Below are 19,317 nucleotides of genomic sequence, written 5' to 3'. Positions count from 1 at the left end.
CTAATTTTTGCTAACTGCATTAACATTTTTAATCTTTAATGTATTGGTTCATTATTTTTATAGGAGACATTTATATTAGTTATGCTTATCACTTGGTAGGCCAACCACATTTATTAGCTTGATGTATCATTTAAATTCACATTACAGAAGCTATGCTTCCTGTGCAGGCAAAAAGAAAAATACAAACCACGACAAGTCAGCAACAGGGCTTGGCACAGGCACACCTCGTTTATGGCACTGGGCTTTACTGTGCTTTGCAGATGCTGGTTTTTACAAATTGAAGGTTTGTGGCTGCCCTGCGCTGAGCAAGTCTATTAATGTTATTTTCCAACAAACTTTGCTCACTTCATATCTGGGTTACATTTTGCTAATCCTTGCAATACTTCAAATTTTTCCATTATTATATTTGTTGTGGTAATCTGTGACCAGTGATCTTTGCTGTTTCCAAGGAGAGACCCTCCACCAACAGTAACATTATGACTCACTGCAGGCTCAGATATTGGTTAGCACTTTTTTGTGATAAAGTATTTTTTAATTAAGCTTTGTACATTTTTGAGACATAAGTTATTGTGCATTTAACAGACTAGAGTACAGTGAAAGCGTGATTTCTGTATGCCCTAGAAACCCAAAATTCCATGTGATTTGCTTTACTGTGATACTCACGTCACTGCGCTGCCCTGCAACCAACCCTCCACGTCCCCGAGGTGAACCCGCATGCACTACCTTCTTTAGGTAACATTTCTTGAGTACACTAAAGTAATACTGCCATGAGTGGTTCAGGTCTTTGTTTTCTTAATTGGGAATGTGTTTGTGATAATAAGCAAAATGAATTAAAACTCCTTGGAAAAATGAAGAAATGCAGTTACTCAAGGAGGGTCCATGATACACATAGCAAGTTTAAAGCACAGGATAAAAATTTCTAATAAAACTTCTATAAATTTCACATAGTTTCAAAATAACATGAAAACAGCACATATGAAAAATCCACCATTTATAATAAACACAAGTGCTCCAGGAGAACAACGAAGAGAACTCTGTCCCGTGCCAGTGTGAAGCCCTGGACCAGTCCTTCAACCTCCCTAAACACCAGTTTCTGCATCTCCAATAAAATGGAGCCCACGCAGGTCTCCTGCTTCATGGAGTCACCATATGGACTTACTCGCCGAAAATACCGTGTAGTCACACTGTGGGCTCCAGGAGAGGAAATAGATTTTTAAAGATCTGTCTTTACATTCATTGAAATATAACTAATATCTGGACTTCAGAAAAGAAGGGGAGGGTATGGGAAAAAAATTAACAAATTTTGAAACTGCGTCACGCACTGTGCTAGGTGAGCTACAAATTAACTGTCTTTGTAAAATAGTTCAGATCACATCTGCAGCTGAATCCCTGCAGGAAGGCTCGGATGTTCCAGAGTCGCACAGGGAAAATCCACTGCAGAACGTATTCGGGGGATAAACCAAGATGAAGCTCCTAGACTAAGCGGGGCCTGTGAGGCTTCTCCAGCAACTGGGTGGAGTGTGTGTGGGGTCTGCTCGAAGAACGAAGCCATCAGGCCTAGAGGAAGCTGAACCAGAGGCAAGGGTTGGTCCCACTAAGAACCATTCAGGTGACTGTATATCATGTAACCTCTGAAAATTCCAGGAACCAGGTTAGACATGTGAACGGCCCCTTTGAGGACCGAGCCAGCCACAGTGACTGTAACAGTAACTGCAGCTAACACTTACTGAACACTTGCTGTGCGCAGGGCTCTGTGCAGAACGCTTCTCCTGGGTTAACTCACTTCATCTGAAACTGTGAGGCCGTCGAGGTGGTAATACAAGTTTGCATTACTGTATTTAAACGTACAGGAGTACCCCTACCACAAAGCATTCTTTCTCATACTTAAATAGCAACGACCTCTGACTCTGCATTGCTCCTTCATGATCTTTTCCCACTCATGGTCGCTGGGCGTATCCTCCCACGAAGGTCCCATTATTACTGAGTAGACAGGAGAAAGAAGGCAGTGTATTTCCCCAACATTTTCCACAGTCACTGCCCACCATCAGGAGGCAGTATAAGGATCTGGGTCGGAAACTGAAGTCAGACGGGGAGCTGTGCCTCACAGCACCACCGTTTAGTGGCAGTGTGACCTCGAAATGTTACCTACCACCTCTAGGTCAGTCTCCTCTCCTATTAAGACGAGGTCCAGTATTGCTACCTTCGCAGTGTTGTTGGGAGAGTTAATTACCGCTCATACACAGCACTTGGCATATGCTTAGCACAGAGACAATGTTAGGTATAATGTTTTGAAAAATCTGAAGAATTATTAATAATTCCTCAGAATAATTCCTCAGGAACACAAATCAAATAGCATCAAGATTTACTTGGGCAATAAACTTCAACTTCCTCTAATTTGTAAAAAATGTGCCGGCGCGTTCACTTCATTATTAGTAACAATCCAACTGCTCGTGCAGCCATCACCATTGGGAGCCTTCCTGGGTCCCCGTGCTTCCTCCGTGCCTGCCCGGTTCTAGGTGCTTCACAGACAACTCATTCCATCCTCCGAACATCTCCGAGGTAGGTTCTATACTGCCGTGCTATGAACGAGAGCACTGGTACTTGGAGAATCAAGTGACTTGCTCCGTGTCACCCAGATGGCAAGCAGACAGGGTGCACTCAAACCCAGGGAGTCTAACTCCAAAGTCTGTGCATCTAACAGCTTCATTCTCCTGTCTACTCTAGCTGTGAATTGGTGCTCAAAGATGCCAGCTAGAAGGGAAAAAGGGTGGAACACTTTTTTTTTTAATCCTCACCCAAGGATACTTTTCTGTTTATCTTCAGATAGAGTGAGAGGGAGGGAGAGAGAGAGAAACATCGATGTGAGAGACACATTGACTGGCTGCCTCCCACACGACCCTGACCAGGGATGGGGACGAACTGCAACCAAGGTACGTGCCCTTGACCAAAATTGAACCCACAACTCATTGGTCCACAGGCTGACGCTCTAACCACTGAACCAAACCGGCCAGGGCTGAGAGGACCACTTTTGATGCAACATAACAAAAGGCTATAAACTAAAGATCACCCTCTGATTTGAGGCTGCTGACAGGGAAGATTTAATCCATAGACCCAGCAGGGCTAAAACCATGACTTGTCAAAACATATAGCAATTCAGAAACTAAACTTTAGAAATTGTAATTTCTAACCATCCACAGCCTACCTATCCATCCATTCATCCTATTTTAAACAGAATTTAAGACCATTCTGAAAATTACACATGCATGACAGTCTTTCCTAAGAATAAAGGCAAATATTCTTCTACTGATGTGGCTGAGAGCTCAAAACGTGAGTCATGCTATTCCTGGCTCACACAAAAGAAATTTAATTTGATTATTAGCAACGTGAGGTTCACAAATCAGTCAACTCCTGGAAACTACAGTAAACACACGTGTACACTGTTTTTCTGAGGATGAGGGGGCTATAAGTTTGACCCATTCTCCAGGAGGAACATGACCCCACCCTCCTCATAGGATGTGGAAGGTGTACACAGATTAAGGCATACCTCAACACCTGGCAGGGAAATTTCTCCAGCCCGCTCAGAGGCTTTGAAAATGCCTAACAACACGCATATTTCAGTGCATTCTGACAGCTGGAAAGGTTAGAAAATTGCACACTGTGTTATAAGTCCTGAAACAGGAAATAACCAGTAGAAATTCATTTTCCAGGGTACTCATTAAAATGTCCAATAACAGTTATCCTGTTTTGATCAACAAGATAACATGACAGAAAGGGGAAGGTGAACAGTAGTTCTTAGACATGTACAACAAAGAGAGTTTTCCCCACAATTTTCACCTTTCCAGAAGCTAGGGAGATCAATAAAGCACCAATCAATTCTTATAAGAATAAAGTAAAAACTTACAATTGCCTCTTATAACAAGGGGGTGGTGTTAAGTAAGTCAGGAGAAAAAATCCTATTCAATAGGTGGTGCTGATGTTGAAATGATTGGTTAACTATTTGCAAGAAACAGTTAAGCACAAATCAAAAGAAATTCCACAGAGAATAAAGACTTAGACATATATAGATGTGCACGTGTGTGTGGGTCTGTGTGTGTATAAAGGTAGTTATAGATACAAATAAATATGCATCTAAATAAAAATATAGCTGCACAAGAAAGCAATGGAAATAATCTGAAACAATAACTGAAACTTATTGTTCAAGGCAGACTAGCTCTGTGAAGCCAGCTGAACAGCTCAGTCAGCTCTTTCTTGTCCCTGGAATGCCCATAATTCTAGCCTGCAGAACTGTGACCTGTGATCCTTCCTCCCATGAGATTCTTCCAGCACCGTCTCTACCAGGACTTCTTCCTCCCGTGATTGTTACCTTTTCCTGATGACATGACTTTCCCATTTAGTGCACTTGAGCATGATCCTATTTTCCCCATTTTCAAACTCTTACAGAAACTACTTTTTAATATTTCAAGCTCCTGATAGTGTAAGAAAAGGGGGCGATAAAGAGAGAGAGTTGGAGGCCGGGCCTCCAGAACGAGAAGACCGCAGTTAGTTTGCAGACAGTGGCTGGCACGTGCTGGCTGCACGGCACGCTGCGAGGCAGAACTTCGAGAGATGATCTTCCCTTCTTCATCTGACTGCACGTATATGACAGATAATTAACTTTTCCAAAACATATATCAGTTAGAAAAGCAAGACAGGCTTATATAAAACGATACACTCTTTACCAATACAGAACAATTCCAGAAAAACTAGACTTTGTAACTCCTAAAATGTCAACTACTAACTACCCTGTGGGGCCGCATACAGCATTAAGATTCAGAAAGGGTCCTGATTCTACCATTCACTGTGGGGCAGCTTCACTCATTTAACCATCAATCATTCGCTCGCTCTAGCCCTTAGCTTCCCAATCTGACAGTTTTAAAGTATTACTAAGTCCTAAGCTCTCCACCCAGACCTATACAATCAGGATGTCAGAGATGGGGAAATCTGTAAGCCTCTCTTTCTAAAATGTCCCTAGTGCGATCTGGACACAGCGACTCAAGCCCTCAACTCCTTTCTCCATGAGGAGTAAGGGAGACCAACTGAGGGGTAGAACTGAAGAACCTTTACACAGAGGGGACGAGGAAGCAGGTACACCCTCATCATGCTGCTGCTGAAGGAAGTCAGGCAGGAACCCTCATCAATCCAAGGTAGTCCTCAGACAGATTTATCGTGGAAATACTTTGAGCTGGTGGTAAAGAAAATGCTTACTCCAATACCAGCCATGTAGACCTCTGGTCTTGCCTGGAACCTAATCTGTAGGTTAACATTACAGTTGATCCTTGAACAACATAGTTCTGAACTGCATGGATCCACTTATACATAGATGTTTTGCAGTTGACCCACTCAGTTCAACTGACCTGCACAGTTCATATCTGCAATGTTCAAGGATCAACTGGCAGTTGGGAATCTGCACATGTGGAGGGCTGATTTAGGTTACACACAGATTTTAGAATGCATGGGCAGCTGGCGCCCCCAACCCCTGCATTATTCAAGAGTCAACTGTATTTGTATTTCCATAGGAAAAATGCACTGCCTCTCCAAATGAACAATTCATTACTGTGTTTGGAGCTGACAGCACACAAGAACAGGAACACAATCCAAAATGCATAGGTCAGGCTTTTGCATTTATTGAGTTATTTGTGTTTTTCTTTTAGTATTGCCATGGAATTACCCTTGACATGTTTAAGTACCAAGCTTTCTTCAAATCAGTATCTACCATCAGCTTCCTTCAATGATTATCTTCCTATTATCAGAGGTTAGGGGACAGAGAACAATTCTTTAATGTGATTTTGAATGTACCAATCAACCCCCTTGGATTACTAGAGAGCATAAGCAACCATTTGAAATACGGGCTAAGAGTTAAAGGCCACGTGCCAGCAGAGTAGTAGTCATTAGGTAATAACATTTAGATCTTCATGCTTTTGGTCAAATATCTACATTGTTAAACTGTTTTCTATTCCCTCAGCTAAAACCCTCGTTTGCACCTGAGTTGGCATATCCTGTGGCAGCATCAGGACAGCATTATATGTTTACAAAGCACTTCTGTTTTCAAAGGGCTTTCCCAGCATTATTTCATTTGTTTCTCACAACAGACCTGAAGCAGGCATACCTGATATCAGTCCCATTTTATAAATGGCAGCTGAGTCAGCAGGTCGCCCAGCCAGCAGGCAGTGGAGGTGGCACACCTGTCCAAAGGTGAGACAACAATGGGGAGCCAGGTGGCCAGTGAGTGGAGGCCAGACTGCAGAGGGCCCGAATGCTCAGGGTGGAACCGATTTGGTAGGCAATGAGACTTCCATCTGGAAAGTGATAAGGTACTGTAGCCAGCAGCAGGACGGGTGAAGGCGCGGGAGATATCACTAAAAAGAGGTGATTGGAGAACAAGTGCCAGCCTTGGACTGTCGAGGATAATCCACTCACTCTAGTCAGCTGGAGCTGCTTCCAAAAACCACTCAAACAGCTCTGGGAAGCAGTCATCCACCCAGTAGGGAGAAAAAGTAGGTGCTAGGTGCCCCAGAAGTCCCCGGATCCTTTAGGCTGCTGACTTCCTCTACCATCCGTGCTCAGAAGTGGCAACATGAGGCCCTCCGCTCCATCCTTTCGTTCCCTGTAGCTCATGAATTAATGACAGGTTGCCTCAGGGAAGCTACCCGTCTCTGGTGTATTCTTCGCGTGAGTCAAAAAGTAGACCCGCAAAAACTACAGCAGAATCCTAGAAAGAACACTCACAAGATCCCCCACGTTGTTCCCGAGCCCCTGCTGTGCGCAGGCACTGTTCCAGGCACGAGGGCCCAGCGCAGAATCAAAGGACAGCCCAGCTGTCCATCCTGACCACGTGTTCGGCTTACAGGCCTTCACACCTGCTTGTTCCTCTGCCTGGACCACTGCACCCCCAGAAGTCTGCACTGAGTCTCTTATTTCCTGACCTCTTCCATATTTTGTTCTCATGATCACCGCGTCTGCGAGGCCTCCAGCCACCCTACTCAAATGTGCACTGCCCTCTAGAACAGCCATTCCTTCCTTTCCCCTCCATAGCGCCGATCACCATCTGATATATATATTTCTCTTGTTTTTTTCTTCTGTAATTATTTTTTCTCCTTCCACTAGAATCTAAGCTCCAGAACGGCAGGGGCTTTTGTCTGCTTTGTTCACGACCATGTCCCTAGTGCCTGCAGCAGGAACTGGCACCTGCCAGCAGGAGACAGCCGACACGTGCACTCCACGGTCAAACAGCCCAGGACGCGTGGAGACACGCGTGGAGGCCTCCAGCACTCGCTTGCCTTCTTCCCAGCCATACACATTCCCCACGCAGTCAGGCACACGTTCTCTATCTTGAGCCTATCGTTCTGTAAGCCCTAACTGTCCACATCTGTAGGCATTTATCCTTACTTTATTTGGTTTGCTTTAGTGGTTTGTTCTTAAACTAAATATTTTTCGCTTATGTTTTCTTCAGATATAAACATTCTATTCTTTTCATGTTCGGGCCATTTATTATAAGGTATTTCCCACAGAATCCATAACCACTCGCTATTTCCAGCTAAGTGTATGTCGATTCACAATGTCAGAACAGCTTCACAAAATACAAAATGTCAAATGTCTAATCTTTATTCTTTTCAAATGCGATTTCTGGCTTTAAAAGTAAGCATATATGTAAACTAAAGCAGTCTAACGAAATTAAAATTCCATACTTAATAAAACCTGCTCTTGTTCTTTCGCTAGTATACTTTTCTACTTCTCCTAAATAGTTGTTTTCTGAATGCAAAGGTTTGGGTTGCAATGATTTTCTGAAGATACAAATGTACAAAGCCTGATACAGAGTTAATTAAACGTTATGCGCTCTGCTTCTCTAGCCCCGTGAAACACTGGACAAGGAGAAAGAATGGAAAATGCCAGGACAGCCGATGTCAAGGCCTGGTTCTCCCACCTACAAATTATGTTACCTCAGGACAGCTTTACTTTTCTTATTCATAAAAAGAAGAAAGATGCTATTCCCTGACCTACTCACCACGCAGAGCTTTTCTGAGAATAGAAGAAAGCAGTATCAGGGTATGCTTTCCAGGGGTGCAGAGCCTTTTTTCTGCCAAGGGCCATTTGGATATTTATAACATCATTTGCAGGCCATACAAAATTATCAACTTAAAAATAGTCTACTATATTTGGTCGGGCTAATTTGGTGAGGTGTGTGATGTTAGCTGGTACTGATGTCACAGGCCTTATACTATATGGCCCGTGGGCTGGATGTTCCCTACTCCTGCTGAGTTTAAACTATAGAGCAGCAATTTTCAGCCTTTTTCATCTCATGGCACATAAAAAAAATTACTAAAATTCTGCAACACGCCAAAAATATATTGTATTTTTGGCCAATCTTACAATAAATAGGTATAATTCTGATTCATTCTCACCAGATGGCTATCGTTGTGTTAATGGGCTGTTGTCATTTTTTTTAATTTGTCAATCTAAGGGAAAAGAGGTCAGTGCCCCTGAGTAAATAGTAAGTTATTGCATGTTTCAAAAACTCTTCCAGCACACAGGTTGAAAATTGCTGCTATAGAGTAATACCCAAATGAGAGGTATAATAATTATGCCCAAAGGTTAAGCCCTCTTAGTCAATCCTTGAAGCATAGTAAAACTTATTTTTTCATCACTCCACCCCCTTATAACAGGTATATTACAAACAAAACATTTATGGATAGATTTTGGGATATACCTTTGATTGTATTGTCCTCAGATTAAGCAGATGAATGTCACAAGGCAAAGATGACAGTAACGGGGAGAATTCACCCAGCAGCTGAAGGGTGGGCACGGGGACCTTTTCTGTCATTGTAAAGACGGGGTGATTCAGGAAAGAAGAAGTTATGTGGCTAAGGAGGGAAGGATAACTGATCGACTTCTTTTCTTCTTCCTATCAAGAAAAAACAAAAATCCTTAAGAGCTACATACTTGCAGTTCTCACGATATGAATGAAATTACAAGATAGGATTTAAATAGAAAAGATATATAAATATATATATAAATACTTTGATTTTATTACATTTTAATAAATAACATTTGTAGAAAATGCAGAGCATATTATCAAGTTCAGTTCTAAGCAACACAAGAAAATGAATAGCGTCCACTTAACTCATGTTAGAAATCTCTTTTCCGTTGCTTTAATACTAAAAATCCTGACAGTATTTTCCACAAACATTTTAGGACAAGGTATAACTTCTTACAGAAACTTTTTCTCAACCTACTACGAAGCTCTTCAGCAGATGGTTTGGATGTTCACATATCTTGCATGTCATCAAATGTTATCTCTTTTCCCTCCAGTTTTACCCATCATATTCTCATGATTTCATTTCTACACTTAACTCGACCAAAAGTCATGTGTTGATCCAAAGCTATGTTTCATAAACGTTACTGAGTGATAGGATTTAAAAACTCTCAAAATAAATGAGGTTTTTAAATAACACAGATGGTTTATCTAGATCATCTGTCTTCTTTAAAGTGGGTAAATCACTGTCAAGTGCTTCACTCTACTTTATTCCCCAAACAGGAACTGTTATACATGTTATACAACAGTTATCACACATTTATATCATACACAATTATTCAGTATAATTTAAAAGTACTTCAGTCTTTGCTATGGTGTATACTGGGAGACAAGCATTTCAGCATGTTCTAACATTGAATAAGTCTGTCAGGGCTGGGGACATACATATGGTGGATGACACACAATTAATGAAATCAGTGATGAAGTGGAACCCTAGCCAATGATGCCTAAGGTATAAAAGTAGACAGAAAAGCACTAAGAAGATAAAATAATTTATGTAGAAAGGTATTTTGTTCACCAGTGACATTTGAGGTAAATTAAATCTTGTATCTTATTTTTTAAAACGAGTATTGCACTGATATCTTCTGATGTTGCATCCTTTGTGCAAATAAAAGGCTTGGCTACTTATCTGTGTGACAAGATAGGATTTATAGAAGACTCAGGATGTCAGATTAGCGGAACAGAGGGTGTTAGTGAAGAGTGACAAGCATCTTGCTGGTGAAACCAGATGTCATTACAATTTAGACCAGGGCGAGAGAAGGGAAAAAGTGAAGGCAGCAGAGGGACATGCAATAGTCAGATACTGACCGAAAAGGTGAGGTCTGAAAGAGTTGTAAAAATATGCATCCATTCCACATTTTTAAAGGAAAGATTAAATAAAGCATATAAAATAATATTCTCCAAAAATATTGAAAATTAATGCAGCTTGTAGAAAACCATGACTAGAGAGGGAACATTTTCAACAAGACACTTTAAATGTAGTTCAAGATCAAAGAACTTCCTAGTCTAGGTCAGGATTGCTGACAAAATCACTTTTGAGTAACAGAGATAAAAGATTCTGACAGAAAGGAAAACACCTGCCTTATCAGATTCGGGAGGCATTAAGTCCATTCTAGGTCAAGATACATTTAGAAAAACCTCTCTGGCTTTGTTCTATGCTCTTGGGAAAATCCCTGGACACCGTCGTGAGAAGGTGGGGTACTTCTTGACCGATGATCGGTATCTTAGAAGCAGTAATGTGCATATTTACCTTCCTCCAGATCCAAACCAGTTCACCTGACTCAGTGTTTCCCCCAAAGGATCATACATCAGAATGGCCTGGGGAGATCTAGAAAGCATAGATCCCTGGGTGGGGGCGGGGCACTGGAAAGGTGAAGCTTAAATGCCACCCCTTCAGGGGAAGCTCAGGTAGTCAGTCCCACACTGCTCTGTGCCGAGAGCTGCCACGCAGACACTCTTCCAGCCTTCTAGAAGAAACAGAATGCCCTTCGGAATCAAAAGTATAAATAAGCCTTACCCTTTTAACTAGTCTTGGATTTACAAAGCAGGATTCAGATGCAAAGACATGTTCATGGAAAGTCTCGTCAAAGGAAACAACGTCACGAATCTAAGTACTCCGAGAATTCAGGAATGTCCCGTTTACAGGTCTCAGTGAGCTCAGGAAGGGAGGGTTACAGAAGACGGGAGGTTCGGTGCCACAACAACGCCAGGGCTAGAAGCTGGCGGGGGGCCGTCTCCCAGGAGGCCCCACCGTTCACACACTTTCTTAGCACCTTTACAGCAGCAGGGGCTCAACCAGATATTAACTGATGAACTACCACTATTTTGAATAATCTCCTAGACAGGTAATCTTTTAACCATAATCCTCATGATGAACCAAAGTTTATGAAACACGTTTAGGTGTTTGAGCTAGAAATTAATTCTGCAGCCTTGTATGTAGTAACATACTACTATACACATTACTTGGTTTCTTGTTGGTGGGAGGCTTCAGACTGTACAAGTCTAGTTCTCTCCTTGTGGCATGCATGCCATTAAAATATTTTACAGCACATTCTGATCCAAACCACAATGGAAGCTGAGATCTTCTCCTTTGGGCTCCAGCTCTTATATCATCATAAGTCAAACTTCTTGCCGGGCTCCTTGGTCCCCTTCATTAAGCCCACTAGGGTTATCTGATTCCTAATCATCAAAGGCTTCCACTTCACTTACATCAAAACTTGTTCAATTACAGAAGCTAGTGAGAGATCATTTTTTAGTCACCTTTGTTTATTATTCAGTATGACGTGACCTGGTGAGAACTTGATAATGTTTGTTGAACTTCATCTATTAACTTAACAAGCAAATGCAATATAAATGAATGAGAGAAAAATATGGTGGGGATGTGGGGAAGGATGGAGTAAAAAGAAGGAGGAAAAAAGAACAATAAAAATATTGAATATAAAGATTTAGAAATAAATATCATGTGCCACAGAGCTGAAGCCTGGTAGTTTGTGGGCCTAAGCTGCCTACAGAAATGTTTTGGTAGGTCTGCATGGTATTAAAAAGTTGTTCGTTTATCAAGCAACTTTCAATCATAGAAAAAAAAAAATCCAGGAGATTTCACATTAAAATCATCAATAATAATAATAACAAAAACTCCCCAAATTGTTAATTTTTTTTTTTACCTAAAACACTGGAAATTCAAGTCACTGGGCTTGCACTCTCCCACGTGGAAACACTCAGCTGGCGCTCAGGTGGGCTGTGTGATGTTCCCACGATGCTCTGCTCACCGAGCGGAAGCACTCACCTGAAACCTGACCACCTCCCTCCTGCCATCACTCTCCTGAGCCCTGCAGGCATCTGAGTTTTTCATCTGATCTCTCCTGACCTCCGTTCCTTCTACGTAAGGACTGATACCCAAAGGTAAAATGATGTGACTGTAGCACCCCCACCCTTCTACTACTTCTAAGTCCAGCTCAGTGCCCCCTCGACTGTACCAGTCGCCAATAGGACGATGGTGGGAGTAAGAGTCAAAGAAACAAATTGTAAAGGGTCAATGCCAAAGACACAATTCCTGTTTCATTTCTGCTGACCACTGAGTATCATTACCATGGGTGACGGTCAACCTCACCTAGCCACCGGCCTCGCTGGGCATCTATACCTCGTCCCAGTCCTCCTCTCACCACCTGTCTGCAGAGCACTGGGGAACAGGACGTACTTCCACCCGGTCATCTACTCCAGCGAGGCTCGGGCAGGCTAAAGGCTCCCACGTCGGCGCCTTCCCGCCCAGTGTCCCCCACGTCGGCGCCTTCCTGCCCAGTGTCCCCCACGTCGGCGCCTTCCCGCCCAGTGTCCCCCACCTCGGCGCCTTCCCGCCCAGTGTCACCCACGTTGGCGCCTTTGCGCCCAGTGTCACCCCACTTCAGTGCCTTCCCGCCAGTGTCACCCCACTTCAGTGCCTTCCCGCCAGTGTCACCCTCCTCAGTTTCTACCGTCAACATTTTAGACTTTAAGGCCTGAATTGAAAATAAAATCACTGTCTAGAAAATTTAAGTTATAGTACATTTAATCTTTCTTTATCTAATGTCTCTTTAATCAATTTCACTAGAAATTAAAATGTATTTTCTCTTCTCTACTTCATTTTTTATTTAAAAGAAACTATTGATTTAAGCCCAAGAATCTATAGCTCAGCAAAAGAAAAACACAGGATTACAAAAACATTGGATCAAATTTAAATCAATTAGTCTCCAAGGGGTTTTGAATGGGAATAAACAAATTATTTAACTTTTAAGTGAAAGCTTTATAGATACGACATGAAAATTCTTACTGCCATAGTTAACAGTCTTGCAAATTACTGTCTATATAGAATGAAAAATCATAAAAGCCAGAAACATTTTCAGGAGAAAAAAAGAGTAGCTGCCAGCACTCCGACAGATTTTCTATGTAGTTTTGGTCCTAAAACTAAGCTATCTTGTCAGTAATTGATTTAAACCACGAGTCCCAAGAACTGGTATAAATTTTGACATCCAAAATGGATATGAAAATCTCTTTCCTCAAACATTTTAGATATTGGAAGAATTCTTTGCTTTAATTAGCTGCTGTCATTTCATTCGATTAACTAGTATTTTACTGATAGAATGGTGACCGCAGGCAGCGAGGCCCTGTGGGCACATGAGGATGGAGGAGACCAGCCCCTGGAGCCCAGTACAGGGAACAGAACGTGCTGCAGAGGACAAGAAGCGAGCAGCAGCTGCGGACAGGGTGGCGAGGTGTATGCACTCGGTGTTCATTCACAGGAGCACTGGGTGCGTCCTCTGCTGGGAACAGCCTAGAGGTACAGAGACATAGCCCCTACGTTCAGGGAGTTTACTGTCTAAAGGGAAAGACAGACAACGATCCAATAATGACATACACACATGGAGACACGCCCGGATCTGAGGGAGCACAGAAGGGGATTTGACCTGTTCAAGTGGAAGCAGCTGACAAAGGGAGCTCTGATCTGAGGTAGAACTGGGAGTCCCCTGGGCAAAGAGGATGAAAAGCACGTGCACAGGTGCTGCGGGGAGGGTGCATGGGAAGTACTGAGGACCGAAGGACAGCAGTGAGCCCAGAGCAGAAGCAGTGAGAACCATGCTGAACGAGGAGGGGGCCAGGCGGGGCCCACAGCGTGAGGGGCTCAGTAGGCTATGGTTAGGTTTCGGCTTTTATACTGAGAGCATGAGAAGACATCAGCGGGATAAGCAGGTGAGCAATGAGGTTAGATGTGGTTCTAAAAAACAAAAACACTCTGCTTCCTGGATTAAGAAAACAAAAGGCAGCAAGGAGAGCAGAGGGATGCATAGGCTAGATCCAGGAAACGCATGCTAGTTGAGGCCAGGGTGGTCGAAGTAAACTGGTTCACAGATTTGAGATATTTAAGCAATGAGAGAGCCAAGCACTGGTGATCACTGCTTGAGCACAAGCTGGTGAGGGAGAAGCGTCCATGAGAGATGACTCTATGAGATGCGGGCTCATCACCATGAGAGGGAGGGACACTGAGAAGGGTCAGGTTTGGGGGGAAGGGAGACCATGACAGTGATTTTCAATATGTTGAGTTTGAGGTGCCGTAGAAATGTAGAAAGACATACCGGAAGCAACTAGACAGATGGAATATGTATTTGTGGGTTCCATCTGCCACAGGTGGTCACCAAAGCCAGGGAGTAGGAGAGATGGCAGGGGGAGAACATATAAACAGAAAGGGAGGCCTGGAGCCAAGCCTTGAGCGCTCTGATTAGGTCTTGAGAGCGAAGGAACCATAAGAGACATGGAGCAAGAACCGCCAAGAGGAAGGAAGCAAACCTCCTGAGTGTGGCCCCACGGAAGCCCTGGCGAGGCAGTGTTTTAAGAAGTAACAATGGTCAGTGTCAGTGCTGCTGAAAGGTGAAGTGAGTAGACAACTGAAAACATTTGCTGCTTTAGTGACACTGGCAAGAGTGTACGATGGAGGCTAAGGCCAGATTGAAATAAATTATGAGTGGGAAGTGATGAAATAAACTCAGTTTATAAACTCTGGCTCAACAGGGTAGGAAAGACAGGACAGTGGTGCAAGGGAGCTGGAAATGAGAGTCTGAGTGAGGGCTGTTTTCTATTTTAAGTTTAGTGGGAGAAAATGAGGAGTGTTTAAAAGCGAACAGAAAGGATTTGCTAAGAAGGACAGGGGAGGTAAGGAGGACAACACCTAGTAACAGGATCCTGAGGGAGGAGATGAGGCCAAGTTCCCAGGACAAGCAGAGGGACTGGCCTATGATGGAAGGAAGGTAAACGTCTCTACTGTAACATGGGCAGAAAGAAAGGGTGGAAGTTGATGCTTGATATCTAGAATTGTGAGCACTATCGAAAGGCTGTTCTCTCTACAAAGTAGACAGTGAGGTCACTGTTGAAATTGTAGAAAAGATTTGAAATGGTGAATGCAGAAAGGGGAAGAGGAGTAAGAGAAAAAGGGCCATGTCAAGGGCACTGGAGCTGGAAAACAGTAATTTATGAAGGACTCTGAGGTACTTTATTGCCACATGAAGAAATGTATTGTCAGATTGGTTCATGTCCAATAGAACTTTGGCCAGATGTAAAATGCAAGATTTTTGCTTTGAAGAATGAAAACTGAACAAGAAGACAGACAAGTAAATCCATTTTTAATTGATGAGTCTAGGACTAAAACAAGTACGCAAAGGTTTCAAATCCATTTTACCAATCAAACTTAATCTCCTAAATATGTTACTAAGCTCTATTCTGTAACTCAACTCTTTCAAAATAATTTCACCCAAACTGATTTCTTAACCTTACTTTAAATCTACATAAGAAAAAATTTAAATGACCTACATGCAAATCTTACACTACGTGTGTGTGTGTACATAAAAATGAAGTTCTCTTTCTTTTGAATATAGACAAAATCAATTATAAACATATCTCTATACTGAAAATTATAAAAAATAAAAAAGTAGAAAGTCGTAACTTCAAATTATGGGTGAGAAGTTATTTTTTTCCCTACCATATTCACGACAGTTCTTTTTTCTAGTAGTATTCGAAATAAATTAGCTGTAATCTTGTTGTCATGGACACCTTGCTCAAGGCCACGGTTATCATCTTGCATGAGTCTTCGATCCATGATAACTTCAATCTGACCTATGAAACAAACAAAAAACCTGGTCAGGGTTATTTACTACAAACATCCAATGAGGATCACGTAAGCACAGGCATGGTCTTGACTGAAGTTTCTCCTCTGGTCATGGAGACAGATCTATACAACCCCACAGTACCATGGGCTTTTTCTTGATAATGACTTAAGGTAGCCAATATAAATTCATGAAACATGATTACATCTCTACTTTTCTTCATTAATGTCTAGTAAAATCTAATAAGAAATTTAAAAACAGATCAAAATTAAAACTTTTAAAAAAGAATTAATCTAAAATTCAAAAATTAATCTAAAGAGTAAATTAAGCCTCTAAAATATTTGATGTCAGCATTTGGAATATAAAAATGTTCATGAGGTTCATTATGAAATGCACACCACATGTAGATAAATAAAACACATACAGATGGGTAGGATCTAACTAGGACTTGAAATGTGGTTTAGGTTACTTGCCATGCTGTGATTCTCTGAAGAAGCCCTGGGACTGTAACTCCTACCCCAAACCCCGTTCCCTCACTGAGATCATAGCAGGGGCATCACCACTGTCCTGTCCCCTCTAGCTCAGAAAGGGCTGTACGCGGTTCCTTCATTCGCTGTGCGACAGTCCGCATTTCCTCTCATTTCAACTGTAAGCTAATGGTTATGAAGTTATAAACTGAAAAAACACCACCAAAAAGAAATCCAGTCGTATTTATATATTTGAGATTATACTTTAAAAACTCCTAAAATTTTTATATACGTATTAAAAAATACATGGATAGTCATCCACCGATTCATTCTTATTTTGTACTTATGAAATGATCATGCAGCATACAAGAGCAGTACATAAAATATTTTAATAGCTATTACTCTCCCAGAGTCAAATCGACTCTTCAGTTTCTTTCAGTTTGGGTGTGCAGTACATGAAGTGACCAGCAGGATCAGACTGTTCGTTGTGACCACCTCCACATTTCAGAAGGTGACTGTCTAGAACTTGCTCCGCAGGCACAAGGACTAATCGTCTCCATGCCTATGAGGACAATCAGAGTTGATCACTTCACACCCAAAGAGTACATCAGTCTCTTGGCAATTACTAACTCTTCTCTCTGCCTCGAAATGTCAGTCCATACAGTAAGTGACACTCATCATTTGCTGGACTGGACTCAAACTGGTTTTCTGTCTGTAGCTATTCAAACTCTAGGGTACTGGGGTATGTACGGCAGGGGCAGAGAAGCTTTACTTTCCAGCTCACGTTTACCAGAGAAGTGAGACAAGACTGCTTGGTTCAGGGCAGCTTGAGTCCCAGGGACTCATCCCCAGTGAGAGCCCACCCTGGAGAATTTAAAGCAGGGTTTAAAAATGGGTGGGTCAAGAGTCACATCTGGCGCAAAAATGTTTCATGTTCTAATATTGAAAAAATTAAGTCAACATTTACAGATTGGGCAATTTCACATAAAATTCCAGATTTCTGGGCTCTTCAAAAATGAAAACACATGGCAACACTCGGCCCTTTCCCCATGGAGACAATGTATTGGCTCTAAGCAGTGGCCACCCCACCGTACACAGAGAACGTGCTCTCCAGTTTGCTTAAGTCCCACCACTCCCGACCCAATCCCCGATGTGAGGCCATTATTGTTCTTATAACTGCACTGGTGTCTTTATGGCATGATCACATAATTTTGCCTAATAAAGGCCACAAAGAAAAATGAAAAGTCGTATGTGTGTGTGAGTGGAAGCACAGAGTGTATGCATATGCCTGAGAAAGGTGGTTTTGGGTCAAAGGATATGCCAGGCATCTGTACTCATTTATTTGCCTGGATCCTTAAGACACTTATCTTAGCAACTCTGTGCATGTAATGAAGGAAGAGCAATTAAGGACCTGTAAATGATAATTAAAAATATGTATCCTAAAACATAAAAGCCTCCCAAAAGAAACTTTTCCAAAAATTAATAAGTATCTCCTACCTATTTTCTTTCTCCATCTCATTCCCTTCTTTGAAATTTCCAAAGTTGAATCTGTCACCTCTTAATCCCCCATCTGTATCATCTCTACTCCCTGTTTTCTTTTGGTTGGTGGTGCAGAAGAATGTGCAGAAGAATGTCCTTCGGAGAAGGACACAAGTGTGAATTGTAACCTCCCACCTTTGGAAACTGAAGTTATCTAAACTTTCTCAGGAGTCTGAAGTTTCTGCATCTGCTTAATCACAACAATAGTCCATTCTGCAAACAATGGGCTATCAGAAGTAAATTATCTTGAAAAACAATTAGTTTCACAGATTTTTAGATCCCTGTTCTTCACTGGAGTGAGGAAATCCATCATTTTATGTTGTTCTCACAAAACCCCAAATTAACTAAACTAATAGTCTGGTTCTCAAAAGAAAGCTGGTGCCAGAAGATGAAAATTAATACATGTGATCAACAGAAAAATTATACACTTGGACCTGAAACTTATAAGAACAAAAAAGAATCTAAAAGATACGTACCACTTTCCAAACTTGATACACCTAGAGACTGAGCAGAGAGCAAGGTCAGGCGATGCTCGGCATCCTGGACATACGCCATTGTGGTCATTGGATACACATTTGCTTGGAGAGGCAATTTGCTCATTGTCATTCTAGGTTGAATCTATAAGACCATACAATTCTCTTTTTAAAAAAAAATCAAGTGATATTTACATATACTTTAAAAAATTTGTATTGACTACAGATGACTTTTCTTCCAAAGAGAAAAAGAAATAGCTTCCTTTCTTGTTCAAGGTTAGAGCTAATTTAAAACTTGAAACACTCTTTAAAACAATATGAAAAAAATCAAGAGGATCTCAGAAAACAATTTTTAAGAGAGGCAGAACTTGTCCAGATTTTTAAAATAAGCATGTCTATTTAAATTCAGAATAAATACCCTTAACAAAAGTCTTCTAGCTCTCCAATATTTGCATAAAAAATTATAAAGGTATTAAGTATTCATTTCTCATCTAAATCTAACACACTGCTTTTGTAATGAATGCTAAGCATAATAGCTCTTTATCCCCTTCCAAGAAATATCTCAATTCTTCTTCTAAAATAAGTTTTAATAAATACCCCATATTTCCCCATCAAATCCTCTAACATATTACATTATAATAAGCAAATGCATATTTATATTTATAAACTATTCAATGCATTCTCTTCTTGTTTAGTTTCAATGTAGATAGTTCCAAATTCCAATTTTTCTTGGTCTAGCATCTGAATGCATGAAATACAACTCTAACTTCAGTTTCTGAGAGAGAAGGACAATGCACTAAGCTAGTCTGGGACAAGGAGACTCATTCAAACATCAGGAGCAGACATCAGAGACTCTGTTATTG

The 19,317-nt window shown here is 41.6% G+C and overlaps 1 protein-coding gene across 8 annotated transcripts in view; it reads right to left on the bottom strand.

The window, feature by feature from the left end:
- MAN2A1 (mannosidase alpha class 2A member 1) overlaps nucleotides 1-19,317 on the bottom strand; it is a 174,528-nt gene that overhangs the window by 3,162 nt on the left and 152,049 nt on the right. For 7 of the 8 annotated variants that reach the window (XM_036280855.1, XM_036280853.1, XM_036280854.1 and 4 more), the window contains 3 exons: nucleotides 18,458-18,599; nucleotides 15,852-15,985; nucleotides 8,744-8,938 (listed from right to left, as the gene is read on the bottom strand). In XM_036280855.1, coding sequence (XP_036136748.1) covers nucleotides 8,744-8,938; nucleotides 15,852-15,985; nucleotides 18,458-18,599 — 471 coding nt within the window. Of the gene's footprint in view, nucleotides 1-8,743; nucleotides 8,939-15,851; nucleotides 15,986-17,954; nucleotides 18,078-18,457; nucleotides 18,600-19,317 lie in introns of those variants that run through there. The other variant, XM_036280860.1, reaches the window with a different exon arrangement.

Source organism: Molossus molossus, unplaced genomic scaffold, assembly GCF_014108415.1.
Source record: "Molossus molossus isolate mMolMol1 unplaced genomic scaffold, mMolMol1.p scaffold_m16_p_3, whole genome shotgun sequence".
In the NCBI taxonomy this organism is placed as follows: Eukaryota; Metazoa; Chordata; class Mammalia; order Chiroptera; family Molossidae; genus Molossus; species Molossus molossus.
Note: the sequence above shows the minus strand (reverse complement) of the source record. Positions and strands in the feature narration are given on the sequence as shown.